This window comes from Acanthochromis polyacanthus, chromosome 11 (genome assembly GCF_021347895.1).
Source record: "Acanthochromis polyacanthus isolate Apoly-LR-REF ecotype Palm Island chromosome 11, KAUST_Apoly_ChrSc, whole genome shotgun sequence".
In the NCBI taxonomy this organism is placed as follows: Eukaryota; Metazoa; Chordata; class Actinopteri; family Pomacentridae; genus Acanthochromis; species Acanthochromis polyacanthus.
The window spans coordinates 13851690-13872389 of NC_067123.1; the positions used below are offsets into that span (position 1 = coordinate 13851690).

Consider the following 20700-nt stretch of genomic DNA (forward strand, 5'->3'; position numbering starts at 1 on the left):
GATAGATAGATAGATAGATAGATAGATAGATAGATAGATAGATAGATAGATAGATAGATAGATAATACGTTTGATTCATTTTAGAATAACAAGACTAATAGTATAGCTTTTCCAGTATATCCTTTAGATATGAGTCCAATATTAAACAATGTCATAATGTCATACTATAGAGAAGCTACATGTATTCTTTGTTGTTCTTTTGGTTTTGCTTTTTTTATTACATTCCTGTTGTTCTAGAATGAAGTTATTTTTGCAGTAAATTTTGGAGCTCTTCTGAACACATTTGGAGTTTTTACTAAATGCAAGTTATAGTGAGTGGTTTTGTATATTTTCGAAAATAGCTTTTGCCTTCAGGATTCCTTGAAGAACCATTTTGTACTGAAAAACTTCCTCCACAGTCGCAGAGGTGGGGAACCCAAAAAAGTTCCTCTAGCTTCTTCTGCTTCTAGGAGTGTATTTGCCTACAGAAAATGTCTTCACTTCCTTTTGGAACACCTACAATGTTGTCTAATAGTTTCTCTTATGATTGGGTGTAAAGAAAATCCCACTATAATAACAATATTGACTGAATAATAACTTTGAAAGCCAGTGTCTTATTGTGCCGGTCCCAAGCCCCGATAAATACAGAGGGTTGTGGCAGGAAGGGCATCCGACGTAAAACTTTAGCCAAATTAAACATGCGAATCACATGTATGACTTCCATACAGGATTGGTCGAGGCCCGGGTTAACAACGACCGCCATCGGTGCTGTCGACCTACAGGGTGCCGGTGGAAAATGGATGACTGTTGGTCAAAGAAGGAGGGGAGGAAGGTGTGTTCGTAGGAAGAGAGAGAAGAGGAACACCAAGAGTCTAGGACTGAGAGTAGGGACTTTGAATGTTGGAACTATGACAGGAAAAGGTAGAGAGCTGCTTGACATGATGCAGAGGAGGAAGATGGACATACCCTGTGTCCAGGAGACCAGGTGGAAAGGTAGTAAAGCTAGAAGTCTAGGAGCAGGGTTCAAGTTGTTCTATCATGGTGTAGATAGGAAGAGAAATGGAGTAGGAGTTATCTTGAAGGAGGAGTTTGTTAGGAATGTCCTGGAGGTAAAAACAGTGTCAGATTGAGTGATGAGCCTGAAGCTAGAAATCGAAGGTGTGATGTTCAATGTTGTTAGTGGGTATACTCCACAGGTAGGATGTGAGCTGGAGAAGAAGGAGAAATTCTGGTTGGACCTCGATGAAGTGATGCAGAGCATCCCTAGAAGTGAGAGAGTTGTCGTTGGTGCAGACTTCAATAGACATGTTGGTGCAGGAAACAGAGATGATGAGGAGGTCATGGGCAGGTTTGGTATCCAGGAGAGGAACGCAGAAGGACAGATGGTGGTTGACTTTGCAAAAAGGATGGAAATGGCTGTAGTGAATACTTTCTTCCAGAAGAGGCAGGAACATAGGGTGGCCTATAAGAGTGGAGGTAGGAGCACACAGGTAGACTACGTACATCTTATGTAGACGGTGTAATCTGAAGGAGATCAGTGACTGCAAAGTAGTGGTAGATGAGAGTGTAGCCAGACAGCATAGGATGGTGGTGTGTAGGATGACCCTGGTGGTGAAGAAGATGGTAAAGGCCAAACAAGGGGCTTACGATGACTTGTATGCTGGGTTGGACAGTAAGGAGGGAGAGACTGATCTGTACAGGTTGGCAAGGCAGAGAGACAGACATGGGAAGGATGTGCAAGGATGTGTCAAGTGGGGCCAAGTTATTTGAGATCCCAGGAGCAACCACCACCTAAATAAAAGCTTTAAGCAAACCAATGAAAAGTTAAAATGAGAAACTATATAAGTTAACCACATGATTATGCTTATGCTTGATGCAAGAATGATTTTAATAGGCTGATATATATTCTGGAAATGATGATTGCTATAGAAGAGAATTATTTAAAATAAGTTATTTGATCATGCTAAGAAGAATGATTTAAAAAGTGATTCAGTGTAACTAAATGAGGTTTGAATGGAAGTAATCTGTGCTGTTCTGAGCTGTGTGCAGGGCAAAAAGCAGAAGTCACCATGACACTGCAGAAAGGAGGACATTGAGGAAGTTCTGTGGCCAAATATGGTCTTGGCAACATGTCTCAAGCAATGTGTGTGTGTGTGTTAACAACGGAAGGTGGATGCTGTGTACTTGCTGGAAAAACATGATTTCTGTGTAACTGATGTATGTGTAATAGGAAGAAGGTTGTGTCTTAAACCTATGAATTAATTAATTGGGTGTACCTACGAGTTAGAATTGTGTGTGAAAATGTGTATGTGCTAAGCTGAAGTCGAGCTAGGGTATAAAACCCAGAATCAAAGACACTGAATTCGGAGTTCTCCCCCGGAGGGGGGAGATGCTGCTCGCCGGAGCTGCAAGAGATGCTGCTCGCCGGAGCTGCCGGGGAGCATCGCCAGAGTTCTGAAGAATCTTCACCGGACCTTTCGCCCAAGAGACGTGAAGACAACGCGGGACTTAGGCTCCAGAGTTTGCTGAGAACATCGTTGGAGGCAAAGTCTTTTTCTGACTTTGTTCAACAAGCGAGGACCACACTCTGCTGAAAGGAGAGTCCTGAGAGGTCTGCAGTTGTCCAAAGAGATGAAGAGAGGCAAGCACCCATGGCATCCAGAGAGGCACAGGAGGCAGCAGCAGAGGGCTGCTCCACTCCAGGGGCTGGAGGACCCAGTGACCCACCGCAGCCTGATGAGACGGGGGCTTTCCACCACCACCATCCAACTGAGAAGACAGCTGAGACGCCCGCACTTGTGTTCCAGCTGCTACTAAAGATAACTGCCAGACCAACGATTGGCTATTGGGACCTCTCCACTCCCCCTGCCTAGGAAGAACACCCTCCGCCCACAAAGAAGACTTCGTACCGAGTCTACTGGTCGATCGAGTGGCTCTCCCAGATGCAGGTCAAGACCGGGCGTGACAGCTTGGCCGTGCTGTCCGCTCTCTCTCCTAAATTTACTAATTAGAGAAGATTCTTAGGTACGCTCAGCTTAGTTTAATTTAGTGAAGTTAGAAATAATCAGAAATAATTAAATTGTTTAATCATGAATTAATGCTGTGCCCCTGCTAATAATTGCTTAATAAAACGCTATATTGCATTTAAAGAGAAGTCTAATGAAATGATTATGATTCACCTATTCTGCATAGTGGTAAAAAGTTAAGTTGATTGTGTGCATTAAATCTAATGGTTCTTAAAGGTTACTTTAATCCAACTAGTTATTTAAACATTACCCCTGAGGTTAGTTATCCAAACCTCTAAAACGAACCTAGGAATATCAACAAGTGCCACAGTTTTAAGAGGAAAGCTGTCGTTAACAAACGTGGTCAATAAATCAATTCTACTACTTAGGAGGGCTGCTTAGTAAGAGAGTATTTATTGGAGAAAGAGGGGAAAGATGTTTGGAAGAAGACAGTTAGGACCTAGGCGAGTATTCCTCGACACCAGCTTAATTATTCTGCTGAAACCTGTTAGGTGGAATACTAATAGGCAGATAGAATCTAACCCTTTAAACGGAGAGCTGGTCCTGATTTAACCTGAGGCAAGGGTTAAAGAAGGCTATACTGACCGACACAGGTTAGGGTGATAAGGGATAAGGATGGAAGTGTGTTGACAGGTGCCAATGGTGTGATGGGAAGATGGAAAGAGTACTTTGAAGAGTTGATGAATGAGGAAAATGAGAGAGAACGAAGAGTAGAAGAGGTGACTGTTGTGGACCAGGAAGTAGCAAAGATTAGTAAGGATGAAGTGAGGATGGCATTGAAGAGGATGAAGAGTGGAAATGCACTTGGTCCTGATGATATACCTGTGGAGGTATGGAAGTGTCTCGGAGAGGTAGCAGTAGAGTTTCTGACTGGGTTGTTCAACAGGATCTTAGATAGTGAGAAGATGCCCGAGGAATGGAGGAGAAGAGTGCTGGTGCCCATCTTTAAGAACAAGGTAGATGTGCAGAGTTGTGGCAACTACAGAGGAATAAAGCTGATGAGCCACACGATGAAGCTATGGGAAAGAGTAGTTGAAGCTAGGCTAAAGGCAGAGGTGAACATCTGTGAGCAGCAGTATGGTTTAATGCTAAGAAAGAGTACAACAGATGCAATATTTGCTTTGAGGGTGTTGATAGAGAAGTACAGAGAAGGTCAGAAGGAGCTGCATTGTGTCTTTGTAGATCTGGAGAGAGCTTATGACAGGGTGCCAAGAGAGGAACTGTGGTTTTGTATGAGGAAGTCTGGAGTGGTAGAGAAGTATGTTAGAGTGGTGCAGGACATGTATGAGGACTGTAAGACAGTGGTGAGGTGTGCTGTAGGTGTGACAGAGGAGTTCAAGGTGGAGGTGGGACTACATCAGGGATCAGCTCTGAAACCCTTCTTGTTTGCTATGGTGATGGACAGGATGACAGACGAGGTTAGACAGGAGTCTCCATGGACTAGATGCAGATGACATTGTGATATGTAGTGAGAGCAGGGAATAGGTGGAGGAGAAGCTAGAGGCATGGAAGTTTGCCCTGGAAAGGAGAGGAATGAAGGTTAGCCGCAGCAAGACGGAGTATCTGTGTGTGAATGAGAGGGACCCAAGTGGAAGAGTGAGGTTACAGGGAGAAGAGATCAAGAAGGTGGAGGATTTTAAGTGCTTAGGGTCAACAGTCCAGAGCAATGGAGAGTGTGGAAAAGAGGTGAAGAAGTGTGTACAGGCAGGCTGGAACGGCTGGAGAAAAGTGTCCAGTGTGATGTGTGATAGTCGCCTAGCCGCGCTAGACCCATGCTCTGAAGACGCAAGTGTCTAGGCATGCTCGACAGGGAGGGAGGCGGGCTAAAAGGTTGTCTATCAAATCACTCTGCAGCAATTGGGTAGGTATACAACCAATCAGCGCAACGAATAGGCTCCTAGAGCGCCGGAAATCAGAGGATGCGGTAGTTCGATGAAGCCTTATTTATACAGTCAATGGGTGAAGCTCAAGTATATTACAGACATGTTAACAGAAAGATTATTCAGAGTCGGTGCTAATGGAGCTCAACGACTGTTGTCGTTTTTGTTGTCGACCCTGGCAGAGAATTAAATTCGTTGCCGTGGGTTGTCTAACGCGGCTAGGCTAGTTGTTTCCGGTTGTTTCTGTCAGACTCGTCGCGCCTCTGTCGTCAGTTAGTTACACTCGCCTTCTGACTCTACACTTCATGGGGATTCATCCAGCCAGTTTTAGGAGCATCCAACCTCGAGCCTTATGGAGGGTAACTAGACCCACCCTTGCAGAGAATTAAATTTGTTGCTGTGGGTTGTCTAGCGCAGCTAGGCTAGTGTGATAGAAGAGTTTCAGCTAAAATGAAAGGAAAGGTTTACAAAACTGTGGTGAGACCAGCCATGTTGTTTGGTCTGGAGACAGTGTCCCTGAGGAAAAGACAAGAGGCAGACCTGGAGGTAGCAGAACTGAAGATGCTGAGGTTCTCTTTGGGAGTGACCAGGATGGATAGGATCAGGAATGAGTACATCAGAGGGACAACACATGTTAGGGGCTTTGGAGATAAAGTCAGAGAGGCCAGACTGAGATGGTTTGGACATATCCAGAGGAGAGAGAGTGAATATATTGTTAGAAGGATTCTGAGTTTCCTACTGCCAGGCAGGAGGCCCAGAGAGGAAAACCAAAGAGGAGATTTATGGATGTGGTTAAAGAGGACATGAAGGTAGTTGGTGTGAGAGAAGAGGATGCAGAAGACAGGGTTAGATGGAGGCAATTGATTCACTGTGGCGACCCCTGAAGGGAAAAGCCGAAAGGCAAAGAAGACGACTGAATAATAACTTTGAAGAACATTTCTGAGTAGTTTCTGAAATGATCTTTGCGTCAGGCGACCCAAGAGGAAGCACTTTGAACTCAAAAAATCCTCAACTGTCGCAGAGGTGAGAAACCCTAAAAGGTTTTAATTCTTGTTGCAGGCAAGTGGCACCTCAATACAGTCTCAGAAGTAGAAAAACCTAGAGGAACCCCAAAAGAGTCCTTTAGGTTCTCCTATTTCTAAATTGGGGATCCTCTATGTTATTCTACTTCTAAGTTGGGGTTACCCAGGTTATTCTACTTCTAATTTGGAGATCCTCTAGGTTCTTCTAGTCCTAAGTTGGAGTTCCTCTAGGTTCTTCTACTTCTAAGTTGGGGTTCCTCTATGTTCTTGTGCTTTTAAGTTGGGGTTCCTCGGTTCTTCTGCTTTTAAGTTGGAGTTCCTTTAGGTTCTTCTACTTCTAAGTTGGGGTTCCTCTATGTTCTTCTACTTTTAAGTTGGAGTTCCTCCAGGTTCTTCTACTTCTGAGGTTCCACTTGCTTATCGAGGTTCCACTTGCTGCAACAAGCAACTTGTCTTTGGATAGATTGGAAACAGACAATACATTTATTCATATGATGCTGGGGAACATCAAGTGAAAGAACATGATGTCGCTGAGAAGTTGGTAAACACTGCATACATAAAAGATCTCAAAATATTCAACCTTTCCACCAAATGTAACCCAAGAATTTGGTGTCTGGACATTATTTGACCTGCCGTTCATTCATCCAACTTACAAACCCATGAATCACCTTGATGGAGTTCTGCTTGGTGTCCCTTGGCATCCTTTGCCCTCTGACCTGTAACTCTGTGGAGGTTGATGGGTTCAGGAGGGCCGGACCAGCCAGGAGGAGGACGAGGACCAGGGAGGGGATGAAAGGAGGCATCTCGAGGGTCTGACCAGAAAAAGTCCCTTCAGTTGTCTAGCAGAACAAGGGAAAGCAGCAGGACTGCTCAAGAGAACTGAGCTGATTGTTTCCAAGATTTTCAATCTGTTTCTAAAGTCGACTGCATGGGAGCCCTGCAGGTTGAAGGACGCTGCTGCCACCACGGAAGTGATGATGTCTTTCCTTTCACCTTTCTATTCCAGGGATTTCCCCCCTGCAAGACACAGGATTGTACATTTAAGCTCATGTTAGATTTCATGTCAGCTCAGCAGACTCCAACTTTGGCCACAATTAGCAGAAATGGGGACCATTAGCTGTTTATGGGGCTGTCAGTGTAATATGTCAGCCTATAAACCCCAACGGAAAAAGTAACTGGGTCTGAAAAAGTAGTTTGTTGTTCTGCTGCCAGTTTTCTAACTCACAGATCAGGCTGAAGGCTCATAATCTGGAATATTTGTTACCCTCTAATTGGTTATTTGGGGGAATATGGCACCATTTATTTGTAATAGTAATTGATGAGCTTGATCCTAGTTTAGGGTTTTCTTATACACGAAAGACCCAAAATTAAGCCTAATAGAGGCTTGGTTTGTTGAGCGTGCTCCAGATGTATAAACCATAGATGTACACATAAGTTAAACCAGTAAATCTGTCTAAGTACTGTCCAAGAGTGACGTACTGGAAATTACAATACATTTTAATATACTCTTGTTAAATAACTCACGTGTCTGCATTGTTTCTTGACTCCAGCAATGGTTTAAAAAAAAAAGTAAATAAAAATTATCAAAACTGTTGGAATGTTTTGACATCAACTCAAAGTGAATTTTACATGAAAGAAATATGTTTTCACTAAAACTGAGTTTAGATAACAGTAAAAAATGTTTGACAGCATTTCCCAAAGCAAAGATTCCCAATCAGAGGTCCAGTTACCACAGGGAGTTATTCTGCAGTGACCAAGGAAATCTGACCATGTTTTAGCAGAAAAATAAACAGTTAACTGAAAGTAATGTATAAACAGTAGAAACAGACAGTCATAAAGAATAAAATAATTGATTAAGCGATGGCGAAAAAGTTAACCAGAAAATGAAATACGACTAACAGCTGAGACTGTTGATAAAACAACAGGAATTTTGATCAAAAACTGATCAAAACATGCCCTCTAGATTTTCTTTGTACCTTTTTGTACCAGAGTATACATTAAAACTGCAACAGTTAGTTGACCTGTGACTTTCATTGTTCAGTCATGTTTTAAAACTGTTATTGGTCATATGGTGCTATTCAATCCAGTTTATTCATAATAACAGATCATAGCAGGGGCTTAGCAGTATTAGAGCTAACGTGCTTTCTTGTTTGTTTTTTAATGTTCCCATTTGTTTTTGAAATTTTTTTTGTCTTACATTACTGTAAATTTGACAATGCTCATTCTGTACTCTATGTGATCATTTTGTATCTTTTTGTGTGTGTTTTGTGTCTCTTTGTGGTCATCTTTGGGGCCCCTTTGCATCTCTTTCTGGTTGTTTTTGTCTCACTTTGCATCTCTTTGTGGTCATTTTGCACCTCTTTATGGTTATTTAGCATCTTTTTTTGGATTGTGTGTCTCTTTTTGCATGTTCTTGTGTCTTTTGCATCTCTTTGAGGTCGTTTTGCACCTCTTGTAGTTGTTTAATGTCTTTTTGTTGATTGGTTCACACTTGCTTAGGGTTTTGTAGCATTCTTTTGTGGTTATTTTTCCATCTCTTCACATATATTTGTGGTGGTTTTGCATCTGTTTGTGATTCTTTGTGTGATCTGACAATGCTGTAAGGCCTGTTCTCCAGAAGAAACAGAATCATTGTGTTTGGAACATAAATGGGTATTTAACATTAGTTTTCACTTTAGCAGTAAAATAAATCTAAAAATCCCTTAATCAGGACAGTGTGATTGTAACAGATGTTCATTTAAATTCAACAGTCCAGCATTTTAGCTTTAACTGCTGACACAAGATGCCTCCGATTACATTAAAGTACTCTCTCTGTTTGTTCTCTCAGCTCTAGAAAGACTCCTTCAAAGTGCTGCCGCTACATCTTGAACCTGACATGCTTCACCTTTCCACACCTTCTGTCCACATGTCGTTTCTCCTTGACGCTAATTTGACCTGTCAAATTAGCCTCTGCAGTGTAGTCTACATCTGTGTCTGGACCTGGGCCACTTACTGAGCTGCTTTGTGGGCTGCAATGGGAACAATTAGCTTGTAAATACCTGTCAGTGACAGCTGCTCCAGCTGCTGCAGCTGGACCTCAGGAGGTAATGCTCCAAAAAGACTCCTTACTTCTACTTTCTCTCCTGCTTTGTCCCTCTTTCAGCAGCTAAAACAAACTCCTTCTGATCAAATCATTCAAACACAAATTTAGTACTGGACACCTCAGCTTGGCTCTGGATGATGATCTGACAGCTCTAAGAGAGCAGTAACCTAGAGACATCTGGCTGAGAGGTAACGTAGCGTGTTGAGCTCGTTTTTTGGCAGTTGGACAAGATAATCGAGTTTTATTTCTCTTCTTTCATCTCTGCACATTATCATTTATACAAATTAAAAACAGATCGGTCTTCCACAATAAAACGGCAGATAATATTTTTTGTTGTATGATGATGTCCTCTTTGATTAATGGATCTACAGTGGCCTGCACTGTCAGTCAAAACCTGATGCCTATGTTAACCACAATGCAACCCAACACCAGCCTGTTCATTGAAAGATTTTTGTTGGACCACTCTCTGCTATCATTTGAGAGCAGCTTTCGTTTCTTAAGTCCAAGTTCAGAATTAATTTTGTCAACAAAAACTTTCCTGATAGATATGACAACCTTTTTTTCATGATGTCAACTATAAGTTGCATTTCGCAATGGGAAATAGAAGGAAAAATATGACCTTTTTGGTCAACAACCAACTAAATGCTAATCATTAGGATGGATAAATAGACAAATGAAACAAAATGCAGCTAAAACAGTTTCATTCAAGCAACATTTATAAAAACCAAAGCAAATAAATGTTACTTTTAGCTGAATATCTCTGATGTTGCTGTCAGATGAAATTAGTCTGTTTTGGAAAGAATGACAACATTCTGTCTATAGAAATATAAATAGAACCGCGACGAGCATAATCAATGATAATTGGTCGACTCCCACAGCTGTTTTCATTTACATATTTTTCTATTTTTGCTGTCAAACAACAGGACAAGCATGAAATTGTGCCTGAAATGTGACACATTAATACTACTTTAGCCAGTAGTTACTTTAACACTGTTGCACTGCATCGCTAAAATTTCTATTTTCTCTCTGCGACAGCGTCTAATAAACTCAGCCTATGTGTATAAGCTACAGATAATAATTTATTTTTAGATCATTCAAAGCTACTACCAATATCAGAAAACAACTCCTCAATTTACAGATCAAATCCCTTAAAACTGTGTTAAGCGCTTTATAATAGAAACTTGGATTTCTAAGTTTCCAGTTCAGTTGTACAATTTTGCACTTTAACATAAACGTTTGTTTCCATTTCGTACTGTGCTGCATTTCCAAATATGGTTATGACAAATTCCTCAAACAAGTGTATGTGCTAGTAACTGAATCATGGCAAAGTGTGTGTAACCTGTGTAAATGTGTGTGTGCTAAGGATAAGGGTATAAAGGAGAGAGACAAAGACATGGTATTCGGAGTTGTTCCCCAGAGCTGCCATAGAGCTGCTATGGAGATCATCGCCAAGGCCCAGAGGAGTTGTCACCGGACTTTCTGCCAAAAGACGTGACGACATTGCTGGACTAAGGGGCTCGACACACGGGAAGCGACAGTTGAGGGGGGAATGCGAAAGTCATCGCAACAGGAGATAAATTCAACACACGGTGCACGATACTTGGCAGTGGCAGGCGACGGCAACACACGGTGCACTGTGCAAAAGCACAGATCGCTTGTCTCCCTCACTTCTGATCGGCTGTGAAATTGGAGGGATTTTTTTTATGTTTTCAAAGATTTTCATGACAGAAAAGCATAAAGATGATGAGCCAGAAGATATTGCTTGATTTTGCCAAAATTTTACTATTGACATTGGTTTATAAAAGTTTACCCTGACGCCAACCAACTCCCATGCAGCAGCTTTTTTATTTATATAACGATAGTCTTTAAGGGAAGGATCATAAAGACTCAGAAAGTCAATCACGGCTAATGATTTGCTCCTCAATGTTGAAAAAGGGCTGAAAACAATGGTTGAAAACCGGAGCGGACCATTAATGTATAGGAGCAGACTGCACGGTGTAGCATGCTGTAAGCTCATTGGTAAGTGAGTGAAACCCTCGCTGATTGGTTGAAGCTCCAGGTGACAGCGACAAAAGTTGAACATTTTTCAACTTTATTGTATCGCGTCGCAAGCCAGCGGGTGCACGTCTACGTGAACGCGCATGAAATTTCACATGCACGAATGTCACCGTCGCGTTGTTGGGAGGGGGGAAAGCGATGTTCGTCTTGTTGCACAGCAGCCATAGAAAATGAATGGAGTGCGACTGTTGTCGCTTCCCGTGTGTCGAGCCCCTTAGGCTGCAGAGTTCATTGAGGACGTCATTGCAAGCAAAGTTGTTCTGACTTTGTTCAAAAGAAGAAGACCACGCTCTGCTGAAAGGAGAGCTCCGATCGGTCTGTGATTCTACTGAGAGAAGAAAAGGGAAATCCACCACACCCCAGAAGGCACCACTGCGGTCAAGCCAGCCACCTCTCGTTTCTCCATAGTCAAGCCAGCCGCTCCTACATTTTCAGTGCGCTCTTACGGTAAATGCACGACCAATACGCAGCAACTATTTCCGGTTTAAAAAATAAAGTGCTGCATTCGCAGATGTATTATACAGCGATGTTTTAAGTAACTGTTAACTGTTAACTATCGAATTGTACGGCTAATATTTACACTAAATAAATAGCTTGAATTATAAGAAGCTGAAAACTTGTTTATCTATCTATCTATCTATCATAAAAATTGTGAATTGAAAAAAAAAGTGATAAAAAGTGATGTGTGTCATCCCGGTGATCTATTAGTGTGATAATAAAATAAACCTGAGTCGAAAAGTCACATGATCTGGACCGTAATGAGCAAACATGCTGATATTTACATTAAAAAATGTTTAATTTTTTGCTTTAAAATCTTTTAAGCCAAACTATTTATTATTCTTTGGCGTATGCTGATATATATATATATATATATATATATATATATATATATACATATATATATATACCGGGCTTTGCAAAAGTTCTGTTACACTCGGTTTAATGATCTTTAGAGACGTTTACATGTTGGAGTGAAAAATTCCATTAAATAAACTGAAAGTTCTACCTTATAGGCAGGTGTCCTTAATACAATTTTTTTCACCGGTGAAGTTGTATCAAGATGGAAGTCAAAAGAGTTGAGATATCTGCTCTCTTTTGTGCTGAACATCAGCCGGATGATCGTCCACAGAGTTGCGGAGAGGCTAAAGAATGGTGAAGATCTTTCAGGTCTTCACCATTCTTGAAAGATCACTGAAAGATCTTCACCATTCTTGAGCCTCTCCGCGACTCTGTGGACGGTCATCCGGCTGATGTTCAGCTGCTTGGCTCTGTCAGACTTGTTGTGGCCAGCATGAAGGAGAGCAGATATCTCAACTCTTTTGACTTCCATCTTGATACAACTTCACCGGAGAAAAAAACTGTATTAAGGACACCTGCCTATAAGGTAGAACTTTCAGTTTATTTAATGGAATTTTTCACTCCGACATGTAAACATCTCTAAAAATCATGAAACCGTGTAACAGAACTTTTGCAAAGCCCAGTATATATATATATATATATATATATATAAAGAGTTGTTTTTGTTTAAAATTATTTGAAAAGTCCTTTTACCGTGTGAACATTCTATTTATTTATTTGATATCATTCTATTGGTTTTTAATCAATTTTAGTTGAAAATGTAAGTCCCTCCGAGTTACTTTTCCCTTTAAGTCCTTCCAGTCCCTCCAGCCTTTATGGTCCTTTTCACACCTTAGTTCCTCCCAGTCCTTTCAGCCCTTCCGAGTCCCCTTTTGGGCCCTTCCGAGTCCCCTTTTGGTCCCTCTAAGTCCCCTTTGGGCCCTCCGGTCCCCCTAGTCCTTCGAGTCCCCCTAAATCCTTCTAGTTTCCTTCCGGTTCCTCCTATCCCTTTAGTCCCTCCTGCCCTCCCCCCCCCATTCCTCTAGACCTCCTGGTCCTCCAGGCCCTCGTGTCCTTTCGGTCCCTCCTGTCCCTCCAGTCCCTCCAGTCCCTGCTGTCCTTTCTGTCCCTCTTATCCTTTCAGTCTCTCCCATCCTTCAGTCCCTCCTGTCCTTTTACTCCCTTCAAGTCCTCCTAGTCCCTCTGAGTCCCCCTAGTTCCCTGGCGTGCCACTGGTTCATGGGGCGCCAGGAGGCGCCCATTGAGGGGGGGGTACTGTCAGGGCCCCCTCCTCATCCCGTTTCCCACCTGACCTCCCAAAAGATCCCTTTTCCCTACCTTTCTCCTCTCTGTCTCTCTGTCTCTCCATCTCTCTGTCTCCCTCCCGGTCTCCCATCCACTCCTCTACCTCTCTCTCCCCCTGCAGCATGGCACCTGAGTGGAGTTCGGCTTCTCAGTTGACTCCACTCAGGTAATCAACCACATCCACGGGTCCCGGACAGCTGGAAGACATCCCGTTGATTACTCCACTGCAATAAATACCGGCTCAGCCTTCCACACCCTGCCAGATTGTTGAACAAGACTCTCCAGTCAGTTCGCTCTCTAGCATACAGAAGTCCGTTGGGTTTTGTGATTATTCTAACGCTGTTTCTCCTCTGTCCTCGCCCAGACCCAGCTGTCCAGGAATCCCTCCACCCTGATCCCTCATCTGTCCTCCTGAAACCATTCGGCACCGGTTATTCCCCTCCTGGATCCTCCATTCTGCCCGGACCCCCTCCTTGGAACCCTGACCATCTCCATTCATGCCAACCCGGAAACCACAGCAGCAAGCCGGCTGCTCGTCACCTCCCGGCGACTTCCTGGAGATTCCCCGCCTGGACGTTAGTCACTGTCTGGCCCACCGAACACCTTGGCCCCCCGGATCGTCAGGGTCCGACGTCCTCCCTCCTCCGGCTCCCACCACCCACTGGATTACCGTTCCCCTCCTGCCACCGGCCGCCAGGGATCCACCTCCTCCGTCTGCGGCCCTCTGGTCCTTCCCCAGACCTACGGCGACCGCCGATCCCTGGCTCCGTAACCACCAGGCCCGAACCCCACTCCACCAACCACTCCCCCTGCACACCCGGCTCCTCTCACCCCCCACCATAACTCACTTCCCTGACAATAAAACACATTTTTATTCAGCCTTGGTAGTGTGGCTCTCTGCTTGGGTCCAACCCGCTAAGTTCGTGACACAAAAACTGTTAACAATCAATAAAGACCTAAAATCAAATATAAATTGGTGTATGTTGACCATCCTTAGTAGCACTATCATTCTGCACTGGTTTGGGGTCAATAAGTCACATGACCTGCGAGCTATTGAGTAAAAAGGCTAGTATTTACAGTGAAAAAACTATTAAAAATCAATAATGACCTGAAATCAAATATAAATTGGTATATGTTGACCAGAATAAGTAACACTATCATTCAGTATCATGATCATTAGGTCACATGACCTGGGAGCTATTGAGCAACAAAGCTTACATTTTCAACTAAAATTGATTAAAAACCAATAGAATGATATGAAATAAATAAATAGAATGTTCACACAGTAAAAGGACTTTTCAAATAATTTTAAAACAAAAACAACTCTTCGACATGTGGTACCTAATCATAGTAACAACAAAAACAATAATAATCTACTCACAAAAGTTAGGGATATTTAGCTTTCAGGTGAAATTTATGGAAAATGTAATAAGTTCATGCTACAATGATATCATATCATGAAAGTAAGACTTTTAAGTAGAAGGATGCACTGGTGATTTCCTCATCTCAAAAAATGTATTGAAACAAAAGGTAACAACAATGGTAGTTACAGCACAACAAAAAATTTCAATGTCTCATTATCTCATGTGCCCTTGAGCATCAATTACAGCTTGACAACGACGTCTCATGCTGTTCACAAGGCAACTTATTGTCTGCTGAGGCATGGCATCCCACTCTTCTTGAAGACGACGTTGAGTGCAATCTGTTAAGCAGCATTAGGTATTCAATATCCTTACTAAGGATAGTAAAATCAGATTTAAAAAAAAAAAAATTCTATAAAATACTTCCACCAGGTTATTTGATTCACATTTTAAAAGAGTTTCGAGCCTCTACACGGTGACTCAGCTGATCCCACAGGTTTTCAATGGGATTCAGGTCTGGAGAAAGTGCAGGCCATTCCATTTGAGGTACACCAGTCTCCAACAGCCGTTCCCTGATGATGCGACCTCGATGAGCAGGAGCATTGTTGTCCATGAAGATGAAATTAGGCCTGTGTTGTTCATGCTGTGTGACCTTGTTTTAATTCTGTAACATCAACCTGCCCTGGGACTACAGATGAAAATTAGCCACTCTGGCTAACTCTGGCATATTTACATGTTGGACTCATGTTGATTAATATGCACTGTCCCATTCTAAACAAATAAATAAAATAAAAATATAAAATGTAGGGGCACAATCACTGGATTAATGATGTTATTCAGGTAGTATGGGCTTGTCACGGTACCATTCACAAAGTGTGGGGCAGTTCTGTACCAACTGGACACCCCTGCCCACTCTGTAACACCGCCACCACCAAAAGCTCGCCTGGTGACAACAGTGGCTTATGCATAGCGCTCTCCCTGACGTCTCCAACATCGTTTCTGCTCAGCATGAATCGACTTTCATCAGAGAACAGCACTGAGGCCCACTGGTCCCTCGTCCAGCGTAAATGCTCCCTGGCCCATGCAAGACGATGATGCCTGTGCCTGGTGGTGTGGTCAGGTACCCGTGCAGGTCGTCTAGCACGCAGACCACGCTGATGTAAACGGTTTTGAATGGTCTGACATGACACTTGGGTGTCTCTCACCTCCCTTAAACGTGCCTGGAGTTGAGTGGCATTCATCATCCGGTTTCTCAGGGCAGTGTTCACAATGTAGCGGTCATCAGCACGGGATGTGGCCAAAGGACGTCCACTTCTACGCCTTTCTGTGACTCTTCCAGTCTCTTGATATCTCTGTTGCAACTTGCTGATGACACTCTGTGACACTCCAAGCTCAGTGGCTGCTTCCGTCCGAGAACGTCCTGTTTGAAGCATCGCAATGGCAAGGGACTGTTCATCCATTGTTAGGTGTCGTCTTGGTCTCATGATGTCAAAATGTGAACAGCATGATGAGGACGACTGTTTAAACACCTGCTCTAATTGAACCAGGACATTTATCGGTCAATTCAAGGATCAAACACCTGCTGTGATTTTTGCTGTTAAGCTCCTCGTTAGAGAACAGCAACTTGTGCAAAAACTACTGAAACATTTAACAGTTGGACATGTGCATTCAAAAGCTTAGAGAAGGTCACATTAAGTTCACCTGTAAAGGTTTGAATGCATTTTAGGTTCGTCCTGAAATTTCACCCAAAAGCCGAATATCCCTAACTTTTTGTGAGTAGTGTATATACAGTGCCTTGTGAAAGTATTCGGCCCCCTTGAACTTTTCAACCTTTCGCCACATTTCAGGCTTCAAACATAAAGATATAAAATTTTAATTTTTGTCAAGAATCAACAACAAGTGGGACACAATCGTGAAGTGGAACGAAATTTATTGGATATTTTCAACTTTTTTAACAAATAAAAACCTGAAAAGTGGGGCGTGCAGTATTATTCGGCCCCCTTGCATTAATACTTTGTAGCGCCACCTTTTGCTGCAATTACAGCTGCAAGTCGCTTGGGGTATGTCTCCATCAGTTTTGCACATCGAGAGACTGAAATTCTTGCCCATTCATCCTTGCAAAACAGCTGGAGCTCAGTGAGGTTGGATGGAGAGCATTTGTGAACAGCAGTCTTCAGCTCTGCCCACAGATTCTCGATTGGATTCAGGTCTGGACTTTGACTTGGCCATTCTAACACCTGGATACGTTTATTTGTCAACCATTCCATTGTAGATTTGGCTTTATGTTTTGGATCATTGTCCTGTTGGAAGATAAATCTCCGTCCCAGTCTCAGGTCTTTTGCAGACTCCAACAGGTTTTCTTCCAGAATGCTCCTGTATTTGGCTCCATTCATCTTCCCATCAACTTTAACCATCTTCCCTGACCCTGCTGAAGAAAAGCAGGCCCAAACCATGAGGCTGCCACCACCATGTTTGACAGTGGGGATGGTGTGTTCAGGGTGATGAGCTGTGTTGCTTTTACGCCAAACATATGGTTTTGCATTGTGGCCAAAAAGTTCAATTTTGGTTTCATCTGACCAGAGCACCTTCTTCCACATGTTTGGTGTGTCTCCCAGGTGGCTTGTGGCAAACTTCAAACGAGACTTTTTATGGATATCTTTGAGAAATGGCTTTCTTCTTGCCACTCTTCCATAAAGGCCAGATTTGTGCAGTGTACGACTGATTGTTGTCCTATGGACAGACTCTCCCACCTCAGCTGTAGATCTCTGCAGTTCATCCAGAGTGATCATGGGCCTCTTGGCTGCATCTCTGATCAGTCTTCTCCTTGTTCGAGGTGAAAGTTTAGAAGGACGGCCGGGTCTTGGTAGATTTGCAGTGGTCTGATACTCCTTCCATTTCAATATGATTGCTTGCACAGTGCTCCTTGAGATGTTTAAAGCTTGGGAAATCTTTTTGTATCCAAATCCGGCTTTAAACTTCTCCACAACAGTATCTCAGACCTGCCTGGTGTGTTCCTTGGTCTTCATGATGCTCTCTGCACTTTAAACAGAACCCTGAGACTATCACAGAGCAGGTGCATTTATACGGAGACTTAATTACACACAGGTGGATTCTATTTATCATCATCAGTCATTTAGGACAACATTGGATCATTCAGAGATCCTCACTGAACTTCTGGAGTGAGTTTGCTGCACTGAAAGTAAAGGGGCCGAATAATATTGCACACCCCACTTTTCAGTTTTTTATTTGTTAAAAAAGTATAAAATATCAAATAAATTTCATTCCACTTCACGACTGTGTCCCAATTGTTGTTGATTCATGACAAAAAATTAAAATTTTATATCTTTATGTTTGAAGCCTGAAATGTGGCGAAAGGTTGAAAAGTTCAAGGGGGCCGAATACTTTCACAAGGCGCTGTATATACACACACACATATATATATATATATATATATATATATATATATATATATATATATATATATATATATATCAGCGTACGCCAACCAAAGAATAATAAATAGTTTGGCTTAAAAGATTTTAAAGCAAAAAATTTAACACTTTAATGAGAAACATTGTTTTGCTGTGGATTGATTTTATTGTGAGCAGAAAACACAGCCACGTCTTAAAGCTAGTTACTTTCCTGCATCAGTGGGAGAAATTCACAAAATATTCGGTTCAATATGAAACAACACAAAGGAGAGCAACAGATTATTGCAACTGCAATGCTGGAGCAATCGAATACTTTGTGTTTTTGCTTTAAAAAATAGTTCAAGGTGGATTTTATTTCAAACAGAAAACCCGGAAAATTAATCAAGTTGTTTGTTTTTGGCAATCAGTGCTTAAAAACTCAAAAAATATTCAGTTCAGTATGAAATATAACAAAGAAAAGCAGCAAATCGCCTGAACTGCAAAGCTGAAATGATGGAACATTTGGTATTTTTGCTTGGAAAGAAAATACTGATCATCACTTATGAGCACAGTAAACACAGGAACATTCTGAAGTTGCTTGTTTTCAGCTTAAGCAGGTCAAAATATTCAGTTTTATATCAAATACAAAGAAAAGCAACAAATTGTTAAAACTGCAACGCTAGAATGAGGTAATAGTTGGTGTTTTTACTTGAAAAACAGTTCATGGTTGGCACTATTTCAAGCAGAAACCACAGCAAATTCATTCAGTTACTTGCTTTTGGCAAACATCAGTTGAAATCCCTGAAAACATTAATTTAAATGTCAAATAACACAAAGAAAAGCAACAAATTATTGCATCTGTAATGGTGGAACGAGGAAATGTTTGTTCCAACGATTAATACATGATCAAATTAACTGCAGATTCGTTTGATTTTTTTCAAATAAATTCACAAATGCTTACAGCTCAGACTTAATCATTTGCAGATTTAACTTATTTCCCCTTGTGTGTGTTAATGCAACAGCCAAAATATCCCAAAGAGTTTATGAATGAAACTGACCAAAGATGCAAAAAGGAGCATTTTGAAAACTTTTGTACGAATCTGAAACATCCTCTTACCTGCTTGGAGATGAGTTTGTCTGAGTTGTGGCGAGTTTCTGGTCTCTGTGCTGCTTGTGTCCAGCTCTGTGAGACTCTCATTGACTGACCAGCTGAAGGTAGGGAAGGACAGAGCCAGAGGAGGAAGAAAAGACAGAACGAGGAGGAGGAGGAGGAGGAGGAGGATAGGGAGAGCAGTAAAATTTTCTCACAGTTGACGAATTTTTCCTCTCTCTCTCTCTCTCTCTCTCTCTCTCTCCTCTCCTCTCCTCTCCTCTCCTTCTCCCCTGATGTAATTCTGGGAGCTTTACAGGTCCCTGCTGGGTGGAGGATCTGTGATGGAAAACATCTGAATTTTTAGATGTTTTTAAGGGAATACAGGGGCCTAGATGCATTCTGATGCCTCGCTGACAGGCCTGCTCTCCCATTCACTGTGAATGGAGAAGCTCCAGGTCCTGAAATCACACACAGACACTTGGCTGCCTTTGCCCTTGTTTTTTGCTCACAGAGTATGCAAAACTAATCAATGGCACAAGAGGCACAGCATTCATTCACATTCATTCTGTTGGCACTGCAGGTTTGTTAGGGAGCATCAGGGTCAGAAGATGCAAACACATTAGGTAAAACCCCCCAAAAAAAGCATGAGGAGAAGTGCATCATTCTGAATTTTAAACGTCTGAACCTTTTTATTTTTTTTGCTCTTGCCACATTTTTACTCACTTTGGACTCATTTTTCACTGCAATATTAAGTTCAGCAACTGTGTGGAAACAGAACAACCATGACTAGAAGTACAGAGAAGTCAGAAATGTCTCTTGTGACAAAGCTATAATGCCATGAATAATAAAAAAGCAGAATTTCTTGACTATTTTTTTTTCAGCAAAAACCTGAAATCAACATGAACAACATATTTCTAAGTGATCACAGGTTTTACCAATACTGGAAACAGTCTGCAGTTCAGGTGGACAGTCCCTGAATTTTTGTCATTTGACCCTTGGTCACAGCTGAGTCATTAACGGCTTTAGGTTGCATTTAGGAGCAAAGAATTTTCTTTTTTTATCCAAATGTGGTTGCAGGAACACAGCTAATTTTGACCATTTTAAGGTGTTCTTGGTTTGAAGGAATGGCAGGGACACGATATTTGAGCACAGTGTGCATTTCAGCTGAGGAACAGCATTAACGTGAACTTCATGTTACAACACAAAATTTCTTCTTCAGAATGACTTGAACTGTGATAAATGTGAAAGCAAATGATGTTTAGTTTTTAAATGGTTTGTGGGAACAACATATCTGACCAAACTGCATTTCTCTTATTTGAAGCGAAAAGAAATGATGAAGGCTGCATGAACGTGAACTTCATGTTGACACACCAAGTTCTTCAGAATGACTTTAAATGTGATAAATAGTAAGGCAAATGATTTTTAAGTTTGTCTGGTTTGAAGTAATTAAAAGTACAATTGTTTTTCAGGGATACAATTATTTGAGTAAAATGTGCACTGAAGCTCAGGAACAGCATTTGAAGCATATGGAAATCATGAAAGCTGCATTAACGTGAACTTCATGTTGACACACCAAGTTCTTCTTCAGAATGACTTGAAATGTGATAAACATGAAGGCAAATGACGTTTAAGTTGGTCTGGTTTGAA

The 20700-nt window shown here is 41.9% G+C and overlaps 1 protein-coding gene across 2 annotated transcripts in view; it reads right to left on the bottom strand.

The window, feature by feature from the left end:
- The window catches only part of LOC110969783 (tenascin), a 181257-nt gene extending 161837 nt beyond the window's left edge, over positions 1–19420 (bottom strand). The window contains exons 1-2 of one of the 2 annotated variants that reach the window (XM_051955119.1): positions 19078–19420; positions 6576–6924 (exon numbers count right to left, since the gene is read on the bottom strand). In XM_051955119.1, coding sequence (XP_051811079.1) covers positions 6576–6710 — 135 coding nt within the window. In that variant the 5' untranslated portion in view covers positions 6711–6924; positions 19078–19420. The remainder of the gene's footprint in view (positions 1–6575; positions 6925–19077) is intronic. The other variant, XM_051955120.1, reaches the window with a different exon arrangement.
- Positions 19421–20700: the final 1280 nt, after the last annotated feature.